This window comes from Dromiciops gliroides, chromosome 3, assembly GCF_019393635.1.
Source record: "Dromiciops gliroides isolate mDroGli1 chromosome 3, mDroGli1.pri, whole genome shotgun sequence".
Lineage (NCBI taxonomy): Eukaryota > Metazoa > Chordata > Mammalia > Microbiotheria > Microbiotheriidae > Dromiciops > Dromiciops gliroides.
Window position 1 is genome coordinate 644,169,630 of NC_057863.1, and position 12,740 is coordinate 644,182,369.

Sequence of the window (12,740 nt, forward strand, 5' to 3'; positions counted from 1 at the left end):
CTCAGACATACACGGGGTGCCTTTGTGGGGGGGGGGCTTTATTGGACAAAAGACACGGGTGGGAGGGGAGGGATCGCAGGCATCCCCTTGGGCAGGAGCTCAGCGGGCCAGCACGCGGAGCTCATAGGGCGGGGGCACGTTGCCCAGCGCTGTGAACTGAGGGGTCAGGTCTATGTCTTCCGGCTTCTCCACTGGGCTCAGTTTGAAACGCTGGAGGATGGTGGTGAGGAACAGAAAGATCTCCATACGGGCCAGGCCTGCCCCTAGGCACATGCGCTTCCCTGTGGGACGGAGGGCAGAGGCTGTCAGTGGCCCTGGGGCCTGGCCAGAGAGCTGCAGCTGCCAGGGGCATATCTCAGCTTGGGGAACACCAACTGGGGGAAAGAGTCCTGGGAGCCGGTGCAAAGCCTCCCCCTTTGAAGGGAGTAATGGGTCTGTGGGGCTGTGCCCCCTCTTGCCTCCTGACACAGCATTTCTCCCCTCCCCCGATTTCACCACCTGGGCACCCATGTCCATTACCTGGAGCAAAGGGCATGAAGGCCTTGTTTGGTCGGAAGGCCCCTTTCTCATCCAGGAAGTTGGTTGGGTCAAAGCATTGTGGGTCCTTGAACTGGATCGAGTCCCGGTGTGCAGAGACCAAGAGTGGGATGATGTGTGTACCCTAGTGGGAGTGGGAGGACAATCAGTGCCTGTGGCCAGAGTGCCGAGCTGGCAGGTACACCACCAGCAGCCTCAGGAGCCAGCTTGGGAGCCAGAGGAAAATCACCAAACCTCCTTGGGACCTCTGATGCAGTCACCTGCTTGCTCCCAAACCTTATTCCTCCAGCTTTCCATGGGGAGACCATTTGCCAAGAAGCTCTTCTCCCCTCCTCTCCATCTCCCATCAGATGCCTTCCCCCACCATTGACTCTGTCTCTCTCCATCTCTCCTTGTTCAACACCCACTTTTGGTTCCATTCCATCTTACCAATTACCACCACTCTGATCTTTAACCTCCTGCCTAGAAACACTCCCATGTCTCCCACGCCCTCCCCAGTCCTTGTTTGGTCTGACCATCCCCAGGAGCTATCATCCTGAAGAGGAGGGATCCTCTGGGCTAACCCCAGGAGAAAGCTGTCTCTTCTAGGTGCTGTCCCTGCTCTCCCTTCCAAACCTTTTGCACTTTTGACTTTCAGCCATTATCCTGAAACTGCACCCTAGAGTTGTCCGCCATCTCGTCCAGTCCAGCGGCCTTTGCTGGGCCCGGGACTGCCCCCTTCTGATCATTCTCTCCCAGTTTCCCTTTTGCGTGTGCGACTCCTCCCCAGCCTCCTCTGTCGAACCCTCGTCCAGAGCACCTCATTAACAGCGGGTGGCCCCCAGGCTCTGCCCTGCTCCCACTTCTCCCTCTGTACCACTCCTCTGGGTGAGCTCCTGAGCTCCTGTGGATTGAGATTCTCAAATTTACTCATCCAGGCCCTGATCTGTCTCCTGCCTCCTTGAGGTGTCTAGCCAGACGCCCCATACACGTCTACAACTCCACGTGTCCAAAACACCGCATCGTGCCAATGGCCAACGTTTGGAGGGCACCTCGAGGTTTTCAAAGCAGCTTACTCTTAATCACATTTGATTCTCACCACAGCCTCATGAGAGCTCTTACAAGCGTTTACAAGTGAGGAAACTGAGGTGCCCAGAGTGACTTAGCTTCACTTGCCCAAGGTCACACACAGGTCTGGATTTGAACTCGGGTCTTGGTGACTCCAGCCCCAACACTGTCCACATTTTGCTATTATTGTTGAGGTCACCACGACCCTCAGTCACCCGGTGCCCTCCTCAGCTCCTCACCCAAACTCAGTAACCTATCGTCACAGTGTCTTATTTCTACCCTCATGATATTTCGTGCGTGTGTGTGTGTGTGTGTGTGTGTGTGTGTGTGTGATCTATCCATCCATCCATCTACCTACCTGTCCTATAATAAGGAGTCACTGGAATCTAGAGAGTGAAGGGTGGGGCGACATGGTCAGACCTATGCATTAGTTAGATTGCTTTGGCGGCTGAGTGGAGGGTGGCCTGGGATGGGAAGAGACCAGGCAGGGCGGCTGGTGAAAAAGCTGAGGCAGCGGTCTGGGTGAGAGGTGATGAGGGGCTGCACCAGGGCGTTGGTCATGTGAGTGGACGAGTGGCGAGAAGGAGAAGGCAGAAGTAACAGGGTGGCAATGGACTGGGTCCAGCATGAAGGTCTGGGGCCTGGGAGGATGGATGGTGTCCTGGACCGTAAGAGGTACATTCAGAAGAGAGCAGGGTTTTGGGGGGGGAAGATCCTGTGTTGAGGTTTGGACTGCCAAGAGTCAGACTCACTCAGTGCAGAGGGCGGGGTTGGATACAGACTTGAAAATGATCTGCATAGAGAGAATACTGAATCAATGGAAACTGAGGAGGTCACCTAGTGAAGTGGTATGGAGGGAGAAGGTGGCCAAGAAGAGCCTTGAGGGACTCTGAAGGTCAGAGGGCATGACCTGGATGAGGATACAGCTCAGGAGACCAAGGAGAAGCAGGAGAGAGGTGAGCTGAAAACCCAGACGGGAGCAGCAGAGGCCGCTAGCAGCTCAGTGAGAATGAAGATGGAGAAAAGGCCATCAAGAAGCCACTGGTGATTTTGGAGAGAGCGGCTCCCACTCAAGGTGGAGGTCAGAAGACAGGGTGCAGAGGGAGCTTCGCTGAGAAGGGGTAAGGGCAGCCGGGCCTCTGGTCTCTGGGCCCAAATCTCTCCATTTCAGTCTATCCTGGGCCTTTCCTCAAGTACAGACTGGAGTACGCTGCCCTCCTCAACAAGCAGTGGCTTCCCTCCCACCTCCAGGAGCAAAGAGAAGATGCTCCTCTGGGCTTCTGAAACCCTTCACAACCTGCTCCTTCCCACCTCTCCAGGGTCACGCAGTGACCCCGGCCCACCCTGCTCTTCCCCACACAGGGGCCTTCCCCCCAGCCCAGACTCCAGACCTTTCCCTGCCTGTCCTCCCTGCCTGGAAAGCTCAGCCTTCTGGCTTCACTATCATCTTCCTTCCTTCAACGTTCAGATCAAATCCAGCCTTCAGCAGCAAGAGGCCTTTTCTGGGCCCCAGGCTCTCCCCTCCCCTGGTGCTCGTGTCTTCTCCTGAGGTTACCTCTCATTTACCCCGTATAGATCACGTCTGTCTGTCTGCCTGTCTGTCTACCTACCTACCTATCTCTCCCTCCCTCCCCATCTATCATCTCTACCTACTTACCTACCATCCATCCATCCACCCATCCACCCATCCATCCATCCACCCACCCACCCATCCATCCACCCATCCACCCATCCATCCATCCATCCATCCATCCATCCATCCATCCATCCATCCATCCATCCATCCATCCATCCACCCACCCATCCATCCATCCATCCATCCATCCATCCATCCATCCATCCATCCATCCATCCATCCATCCACCCATCCATCCACCCATCCATCCACCCACCCATCCATCCACCCACCCACCCATCCATCCATCCATCCACCCACCCATCCATCCATCCATCCATCCACCCACCCACCCACCCACCCATCCATCCACCCATCCATCCACCCACCCATCCATCCACCCACCCACCCACCCATCCATCCATCCATCCATCCATCCATCCATCCATCCATCCATCCATCCACCCACCCATCCATCCATCCATCCATCCATCTATCCATCCATCCACCCATCCATCCACCCACCCATCCATCCACCCATCCATCCATCCACCCACCCACCCATCCATCCATCCATCCATCCATCCATCCACCCACCCACCCATCCATCCATCCATCCATCCACCCACCCACCCACCCACCCATCCACCCATCCATCCATCCATCCATCCATCCATCCACCCATCCACCCACCCACCCATCCATCCACCCATCCATCCATCCACCCATCCATCCATCCACCCATCCATCCATCCATCCATCCATCCATCCATCCATCCATCCATCCATCCATCCATCCATCTATCCACCCATCCATCCATCCATCCATCCATCCATCCATCCATCCATCCATCCATCCATCCATCCATCCATCTATCCATCCACCCATCCATCCATCCATCCATCCATCCATCCATCCATCCATCCATCCATCCATCCATCCATCCATCCATCCATCCATCTATCCATCTATCCATCCACCCATCCATCCATCCATCCATCCATCCATCCATCCATCCATCCATCCATCCATCCATCCATCCACCCATTCATCTATCTATCTACCTACCTATCATCTCTCTCCACCTACCTACCAACCATATCTATCACCTATATCATCTGTCATCTATCTAATATTATCGTCTCTCTCATCTCTCATAACTATATCATCTGTCATCTCTATCCATCGTTATCTATTATCTCTATATATCTGTCATTATCACCTCTATATGTTTATCATTATATCCATCAATCATATCTACCTACCTATCATCTCTATCACTATTATCATCTATCATCTCTATATATTTATCTATCATTATCATCTCAATAATAAGATTATAGAGCACAGTTTTCCAATGTCCTCAGACTGCACAGCCACACTGTGGCCTGTGGCTCTTCAAGGTGCTGATCCGTGGTCGTCTGTGACTGGCAGAAGCCTACTACTACTACTAATTTCTATTGATATCTATCATTTCTATTATCTATCTATCTATCTTAGTAAGAACTTAATAAATGATTGTTGACTGACTAGAAGACTGACTAGAACCCTAGGCTCTTCCTCCTCAGATCGGCCACACCTCTCTCCTCTTTCTTATTCATCCCTCTTCTCACTGCCCTGCTGGGTCTCCCATGGGTGGTGTGGATCCAAACCGGGCACCTTGGGCAGGAAGTAGCCACGAAAATGGGTGTCCTGAGTAGTGGCTCGGGGCAGGCCCATGGGTAAGACACTGATGAGTCTCTGGATCTCGTGCAGGACTGCGTTGGTGTAGGGCAGGTTCTCTCTATCCTCCAGGCGAGGGGCCCTGTCCCGGCCCACCACGCGGTCTATCTCTTCTTGGGCTTTTTCTGGGGAGGCAGAGGGAGGGAGAAGGACCCTGAGGATGCTGTTCTCTTGGGTTCCTCTGGTTCCCCTTTCCCAACACCAGCTCACAGGATGTCAGATCTCAAGCTGGAAGGTAGCCCATAGGCCGTGTAGCCCAAGCCTTCTGTCTGAGGCCTAGAGAAGGGAAGCTGCCTGGGATCATTCGGGTGCTAAGTGGGACTTGGTGGGACTTGGCCACCTTTCACTGTGGCCTCCAGAGCTGGACAGACCGCCGGGGAGGCCTGGAACCCAGCTTCCTCCTTTTATAGGTGGGTCAACTCATGGAAGGGAAGGCCACCCACTTGTCACTTCGGGATACTTGAGCAAGATCAGCAGCCCATAGCGAAGGGTGGTGCTTGTGGTCTCGGTGCCCCCGAAAAACAGATTGTGGGTCGTCATCACGAGCGTATCCATGTAGAAGTGACTCCAGGGGTCCTGCTTTTCCTGTGGCAAAGGAAGGAGGTTACTGCTTGGGGCAGGAGGGGGCCGTCTGGGGGTATGGGGAGGTGGCGAGATCAGGCACGGGGAAGGGAAGGGATGGGCGTGGGGAAGGGACCGCACCTTGTCTATCTGATCCAGGAAACAGTCTATGAAGTCCCGTGGCTCTCCTGGCTTCCTACTCTTCTTGTGTTTCCAAATCTGATCATAGATGAAGGCCCGCAGCAACTCAAAGTTGTGGAAAATTCGCTGGTGGGGACCAGGAACCCAGTCCATCACGGAGGGGAACATGTTATACATCTGGGATGAGGGACAGGAAGGAAGAAGCTCAAGGGGGAAGCGAGGGATTGTGTCTCCTGGCCATGAGGCAGCCATGTGGCCAAGTGGAGAGAGCCAGGGCCTTGGAGTCAGGAAGAGCTGAGTTCACATTCTGTCTTTTTCTTTTTTTTGTAAGGCAATTGGGGTTAAGTGACTTGCCCATGGTCACACAGCTAGTAAGTGTCAAGTGTCTGAGGTTGGATTTGAACTCAGGTACTCCTGAATCCAGGGCCGGTGCTCTATCCACTGTGCCACCTAGCTGCCCCCCACATTCTGTCTTAAACACTAGTTGTGTGACATTGGGCAAGTCACAACCTCAGCCTTGATTTCCTCTTCTATAAAATGGGGTTGATAACAAGTCCTACCTTTCAGGGCTGTTGGAAGGATCACATGAGAAAACATTGCTAAGGTGCTTTGCCAGCCTTAATGGACTAAAAGTCAGTCTTGTCTGACTCTCTATGACCCCATTTGGAGATTTCTTGGCAGACACTAGAATGGTCAGCCATTTCCTTCTCCAGCTCATTTTACAGATGAGGAAACTGAAGCAAGCAAAGTGAAGTGACTTGCCCAGGGTCATACAGCTAGGAATTGTCTGACGCCAGATTTGAACTCAGGAAAATGACTTTTCCAGACTCCTGCCAGGGGCTCTATGCACTATGGCACCCCCTAGCGGCCTCAGCTTTTATTACTGTGTCATAAAGATGAAAACAACGAAGCCCAGAGAAGGGGGCATTTACATGAAGTTCCAAAGTTTACAAAACCCTTTACACAGATGATCTCATTTGGGCCTCACAACAACCTTGTGAGGTAGGTTGCGCTGCTAGAATTATCTCCATTTTACAAATGAGGAAACTGAGGCTAAGTGAAGTGACTTGCCCAGGGTGACACAGCTACTAGGTTAAGAGAACCAGGATTAGAACCCAGGTCTCTAGAGCCTAGCCCTGTGCTAACACTTTTTCTAGCTCGGTGTCTTTCTCATGTTCCCAGATGCCCACAGTTTGGCATTCAAGGCCTCATTTGTTCTGGCCTTCCGTGCTCCCCATGAGCTGTGTGACTTTGGGCAAGTCTCTTCTCCGAGTTGGACTCCCATCTCTGAGAACCCTTCTAGGTCTTAAACTTAAGGTTAGACTCTAGACACCTTCATCTCCAACCAAACCAGTTTTGCCCCCTCCCTTTTTCCTTCCTCTTCACTTTTTCTCCGTGCATCTTCCCCCTAGCCCTAGCTGAGGTCCACTCCCTTTCTAGGTTTGGGTACCCAGAAATGCTTCCTCACCATAGGTCTCCAGAGATCTCACAGGTGAGTCCCACTTGAGGGGCTGAACCCATAGTAGGAGGGACGGGGATGGAGGGGCTCACCTGGCCCCACTGGGAGCTCATGAGCTTGAAGTTGTCATTTAGCAGATCCAGCAAAGTTTTGAAATCGGGGTCGTCATAGCCATAACGTTGTCCAAACACCACCGCGCAAATGACATTAGACACGGCGTTGCAGAGGAGCTGGCGGGGGTTAAGAGGCGCATCTGAGGGAAAGAGAGGAATGAGCTGGGGGGCAGAGGCAGGCCCACCCCGGCAAGGGAGTGTCAAGGCGGAGCCCTCAGCTCCCAGCCTCTCCCTGTCTCACTTCCAGGTCTGGGGGGCTCTGAATCCCCCTACCCCAATCCCTCCCCATGTCTCTTTGTGGTTTTATTCCCAGCATCTCTGTCCATCTGTGGGGCCCTACCCACCTGTGCCCAGCCCCTTCCTTGTCCGTGTCTGTCCCTTCCCCTCCCATTCTAGGTCTCTGCCCCCACCCCACTGTCTCATTATCTCTGGGTGTCTCTGTCCCCTCCCCTCTTGGTCTCTGTCCCCCCCCCACAGTGTCTCTTCCTGTCTTTATTTGTGGGTGTCTCTGTCCTTCCCTTCTTAGTCTCTGTCTCTGCCTCTACCCCAATGTCTCTCTTTATCTCTGGGTATCTCTGTCCCCTCCCCTCTTGGTCTCTGTCCCCCCCTCCCCAGTGTCTCTTCCTGTCTTTATCTCTGGGTGTCTCTGTCCCTCTTCCCACGTCTTTTCTGTCTCTGCCCCCACCCTCATCCCTCGGGACCTAACCTCCCCTCCCCGCGCGCCCCTCCGTGTGACCGTTTCTCCCCCTCCCCCGCCTCCCCGCCGCCCTCCCCAGTCTCCGGGCCCGGCCAGGGCCGGGGCCGGGGGCCGCACCGCGGGTTTGGCCGAGTTCCTTGCAGAGGGCTGCCGCCTCTTCCTGGATCCGCTCCTCTATGCTCCTCGTCCCCAGTCCCATATCCTTCAGGGCGCCCATAGTGAACGTTCGAAGCGTGTGCCACCGGGGGCCGTTGGAGAAAGCGATCCCTGCACAAGGGGACGGACAGACGCCAAGAGACATGGGGGACTGGGAGACGAGGACAGGGGGACAACGACGGCGACGACGGCGACGACTGGGGGCCAGGGGTCTTCTTTGGCCCTAAGACCCCAGAAGGCGCTCAGCACGAAGGACAGCACACGGGACAGAGATAGGACGAACAGGGGGAGCAGCAGAACGAGTAGGAGCTGCAGATGGAGGAGGCGATGGACAGGCGGGGGAAGAGGGAGCAGGTCAGACGCGGGAAGGGGCAACGGGGGAAACACGGGGAGCACACACGGGAGCACAGGGGGCGACGGCGACGGGGGAGACACAGGGACAGAGGGGGAGGGAGACACAGCGGGTAGAGACACGAGGACAGAGAGTAGCGGGGGTAACAGCGGTACGAACAGAAAGACGAGGGGTACACGCAGTCATAGGAACACAGGGAGGAGCAGAGAGACATGAGGAAAGGACGCTGGGGACGGAGACGGGAGCAGAGACACGAGGAGTGGAGGACAGATACGAACGGACAGACACACGCGGGAGAAAGGCCCCCCCACCCCACCCGCCCGCTCTAGCTCGCTCACCGTTGCCCCGGGTGAAACGCTCGAACGTGGGCAGGGCCCCGCGACCGCTGAAGGCATCCCCGTGCAGCAGAAGCGCCTCCCGCAGCGCGGCCGTGCCGCTCAGCACCACGGCCGGCCGCCGGCCCAGGTGCACCGTGAACACCGGCCCGTAGCGACGGCTCAGCTGTGGGGAGGAGGGCAGGGCAGGGGAGCGGGGCGAGGGCGGCCTTAGCGGGGCCCGGCGTCCAGCCGCGGCGCCCGCCCCAGGACACGGGGGTCTGGAGGTCCTGGCCGGTGACCTCGGGGATCCAGGCACCCCCCACCCACCCGCCTGAGCAATCAGAGCCAGACGCCTCGCCCCACCACTCCCCTGAAACCCAGACCCATGAACCCTGAAAACGCCAACTTCAGCTGGGACACTGGGATCCTGGACCCCCGCCCCCTTCAACTGAAGGGATCCAGGCACTCCTCCCCCCTCAGCCTGAGCAATGAGAGCTAGGCATCTCCCTCCACCACTTCCTGAAACCCAGACCCACGAATCCTGAAAACCCCAACTTCAATTGTTACATGCTGGAGCTCCTGGCCTCCGATTTTCATCCTAGAGATTCAAGCATCTTGGTGTCTGAATGTCTTCTCCCCCTCACCCCCACCCCCAACCCCTGCCGTTCAACCTCTGAGACCTGAGATTGAAGTGTCAGGGACTCCTGCCTTCAGCCCCTTGGACACTAACACTAGTCTCCTAGCCCAGTCCTTGTTCTTCCCTTCCCCTACCCCCAGCTAGCTCCCTCCCTCTGGGACACTGGCTATGCTGGCCCCTCGGCATCTCTTTCTATCCTCTGTTCTCCCCTCCCCCAGTCCTTGTTCCTTTATCCCTTTACATCTACACTCTTTGGGCCCTGCCTCCAGGAAGCCAACCACCACCCCCTGAAACCCCATGGTCTGGGGCTCCCAGCTTCCTCCCACCCTGGCCTCTATAGGACCCTGCCCCTTTAAATTCTTCCTTTCCCCACTCTACTCTGTATGGACCTGGATGTCCTGACCTCCCGGTCAACAGGCATTTAGTAAGGCCCTACTGTGGACCAGGCATTGCGGTAGTTAGGGAGACAGAAAAAGGAGATGACATTTTATTGCAATCCCAGTCCCTGTCCAGGCTTTGTCACCTGTGTCCAGGACCCAGAATTACCCAGAATTACCATTTGCCAGAGCAGAGAGGAGCATATCCAATAGCCTCATTTTACACTTGAGGAAGCTGAGACCCAAAGAATGGAAGGGGCTTGCCAAGGTCAGGAGAGTAAATGAGCAGTGGCAAAACCAGGCCTTAAATCCAATGGGATCCAGTGGAAAAAAACGGCTGAAAGACTTGGATTTGCCTCTACTGCTTTTGCATACGACCCTGGGCAAATCTCTCCCATCTACCAGGGCCTCAGTTTCTCTAACTGTAAAAAAGGGGGGAGTCTGGACACTAGCTGACCTTAGGGGCCGCTTCTGGCTCTAAAATCCTAGGATTCTGCCTCCAAGGCCCTTAGTTTCTTTACCACCCCTAGACCCCACCTCTGGGGCTCCAGGATGGCTTGACCTGGTTCCCCACCATGTGTCTCTGTCTCTTTTTCTCCAACCTTTAGGGTGTTCCAGTGATCTTTGCCATCCAGCCCCCAGCCCTAAGACTGAGCACCCACTCCACCACCTCCTCCCACCTCCATGAGTCGTTGGTCCAACTTGGAAGAGCCGAGCTGTAGCAGGTTCCCGATCAGCGGCAGTGGTGTGGGGCCGGGGGGCAACTTGCCCCGAGACCCCTGAGGGCTCCTGCCCCGGAGGGCTAGAGTCAAGAGCAAGAGACAAAGCAAGAGAAGTGGCAGCATTTTAAGGCCTGAACTCCAAGGTGTGTGATAGACACGGCCTGCCTCTGCCTTATGAAGCCTCTGCCTGCCCAGCCTCCTGGCAGCAGCCCGGGGCCTCGGAGCCCAGCCCCTTGGAGCCGGCCCCTTCTGTGGGGGAGCCAGGCCCTGCTGTTCTCAGTGCCTGATCCCTCTGCCCCCCCAGGCCTAGCTACCTTTGACTGGTCCTGGGAGGCCTGCCCTGGCTGTCTGGGTCTGCGCTCCATCTCTGGTATCTCTGGCAGAGACAATAACCAAGGAGTGCCAGGGAGAGTGTGTGGGTGAGGGGAGGCTGGACCTCTTCCATCCGTTTTTCTGGTGGAGGCCTCGGCCTCTGGAAGGACAGCTGGAATGAGGAGCTCCTTAACTAACAGATGAACTAATGAACTAGCTAACAAAAAAAACCGAATGAGTGAATGAGCGAAGGAACGAACTGACTGACTGACTAAACTCCTACTCATTCCTCTTCCACTGGATCCACTGGGATCCTGGCCCTGATGGCTCTGCCTTGAACTGGAGGAGGCTGGGAAGGCCAGGGAGAAGTCAAATGTCAGCTTATCTCTGGGGTCTCATTTCTAGAACTATCAGAGTTATCTAGGTCAGCCTTCTTATTTGCTGGGAAACTGAGGCAAAAAGAGGGGCAAAGACTCAAGGTGACACAGGAAATCAGGGCAGGGCCCAGGCTAGAGCCTTCTGTCTCCTAGCTCTTGGCTCAGAGGGTTCTTACTATGTACTTTTTTTTTTTTTTGGGAAAAGGCAATGGGTGCTAAGTGACTTGGCCAGGGTCACCCCACGAGTAATTGTCTGAGGTCAGATTTGAACTCAAGTTTGCCGAACTCTAGGGCACTGGCCTCTATACACTATGGAGCCACCTGGTTGCCCCAGCCCAGAGGGTTCTTAATTATATGCCCCCATCCCTTTGTCTTTGCAACTCTGTCACTCTACTGGCTTCTCATATTTTTGTTTCTGTCTCTCCCTTTGTCTGTCCCTTTGCCTCTATGCCTAGCTTGGAATCTCTTTCTTTACCAGTGTCTCTGCTTCCCTAGGCTTTTGCCTTCGAACACCTTTCTTGGTTTCTCTGGGGCTAACAGCCTGGAGGCAGCTTCTGTACTCATGGTGGGGCTGGTGGTGGCCTGAGCAATGTCCTCGTCCCTTTTCTGTGTGTGCAATGCACCATCCCTGCTAGCTGTCTTCCTATAGTGCTCCCTTTCTTAGCCAAAATTTTCAGGGAAGCCATCCTCCTTTCCTCTCCTCTCCTGTCTTCTTCTCTCCTCTCCTGTCTTGTCCTGTCCTGTCCTGTCCTGTCCTGTCTTCTCCTGTCCTCTCCTGTGTGTCTGTCTGTTTCTTCTCTCTGTCTTTATGCCTGTTCTCTTTTCCTCTCTCTGTCTCTGTCTTTGTCTTTATTTCTGTCTCTTTTCCTACATCTCCATCTGCTTCTTTTCAGTATTATTTGCTGGACCTTTGTTGTTGTTGCCTAATGTTTTAAAAATTATTCATTCATTTATTTATCTTTACATGCATTTATTATTTCTCTGTCACACTGCTCCTTCCCAATATAACAATTAACTAAAAAAAACCCAAACCCTTTATAACAAAGATGCTCAATTTGGCAAAACAGAAAAAGTTCTCACATTCACCGTGTCCAAAAATGTGGGTCTCTTTTTGCATTCCTGCTTCACCTCTCTGGCAGGAGGTGTGCTTCTTTTCATTTTCGGCTTTTTGGATTCACATTTTATCATCGATTTAGCCGAGTTCCACGGTCTGTCAAAGTTGTTTTTCTCTACAATGTGGTTATCGTCGTAAAAATAATGCTCCTAATTCTGATCACTTTGCTCTGCATCATATCATAGAGATCTTCCCAGTTTCCTCTGACTGTCCATTTTGCCATTTCTTATGGCATAGTTGGGCAACTGGATGGCCCGGTGGGTAGCGTATTGGACTCATCTTCTTGAGTTCAAATCTGGCCTTGGATGCTTGCTGGCTCTATGTCCCTGGGCAAGTCACTTCACCCTGTTTACTTTAGTTTCCTCATCTGCAAAACGAGCCAGAAAAGAACATGGTAAACCCCTCCAGTAACTTTGCCAAGAAAACCCCAAGTTGGGGTATGGAGAGTTGAACATGACTGAATAACAGCACGGCACGGTAGTA

At 54.2% G+C, this 12,740-nt stretch overlaps 1 protein-coding gene across 1 annotated transcript; it reads right to left on the minus strand.

The window, feature by feature from the left end:
- Nucleotides 1-39: 39 nt before the first annotated feature.
- On the minus strand, nucleotides 40-10,589 carry LOC122749280 (cytochrome P450 2F2-like). The gene is made up of 9 exons (XM_043995557.1): nucleotides 10,413-10,589; nucleotides 8,740-8,902; nucleotides 8,011-8,160; nucleotides 7,176-7,336; nucleotides 5,625-5,801; nucleotides 5,366-5,507; nucleotides 4,860-5,047; nucleotides 520-661; nucleotides 40-281 (listed from the first exon to the last, which is right to left on the minus strand). The coding sequence occupies exons 1-9, from the start codon at nucleotides 10,575-10,577 to the stop codon at nucleotides 100-102; spliced, it is 1,470 nt and encodes a 489-aa protein (XP_043851492.1). The 5' UTR covers nucleotides 10,578-10,589; the 3' UTR covers nucleotides 40-99.
- Nucleotides 10,590-12,740: the final 2,151 nt, after the last annotated feature.

Excerpts from the sequence above, each read along its gene's own strand:
- LOC122749280 (XM_043995557.1), bottom strand. The coding sequence starts at position 10,577 with ATGCTGCCACTTCTCTTGCTTTGTCTCTTGCTCTTGACTCTAGCCCTC. Across the intron at positions 8,161-8,739 it reads GCGTTTCACCCGGGGCAACG|GGATCGCTTTCTCCAACGGC; the intron begins GTGAGCGAGCTA and ends CCCCTTGTGCAG. Across the intron at positions 662-4,859 it reads GTGGCTACTTCCTGCCCAAG|GGTACACACATCATCCCACT; the intron begins GTGCCCGGTTTG and ends CACTCCCACTAG.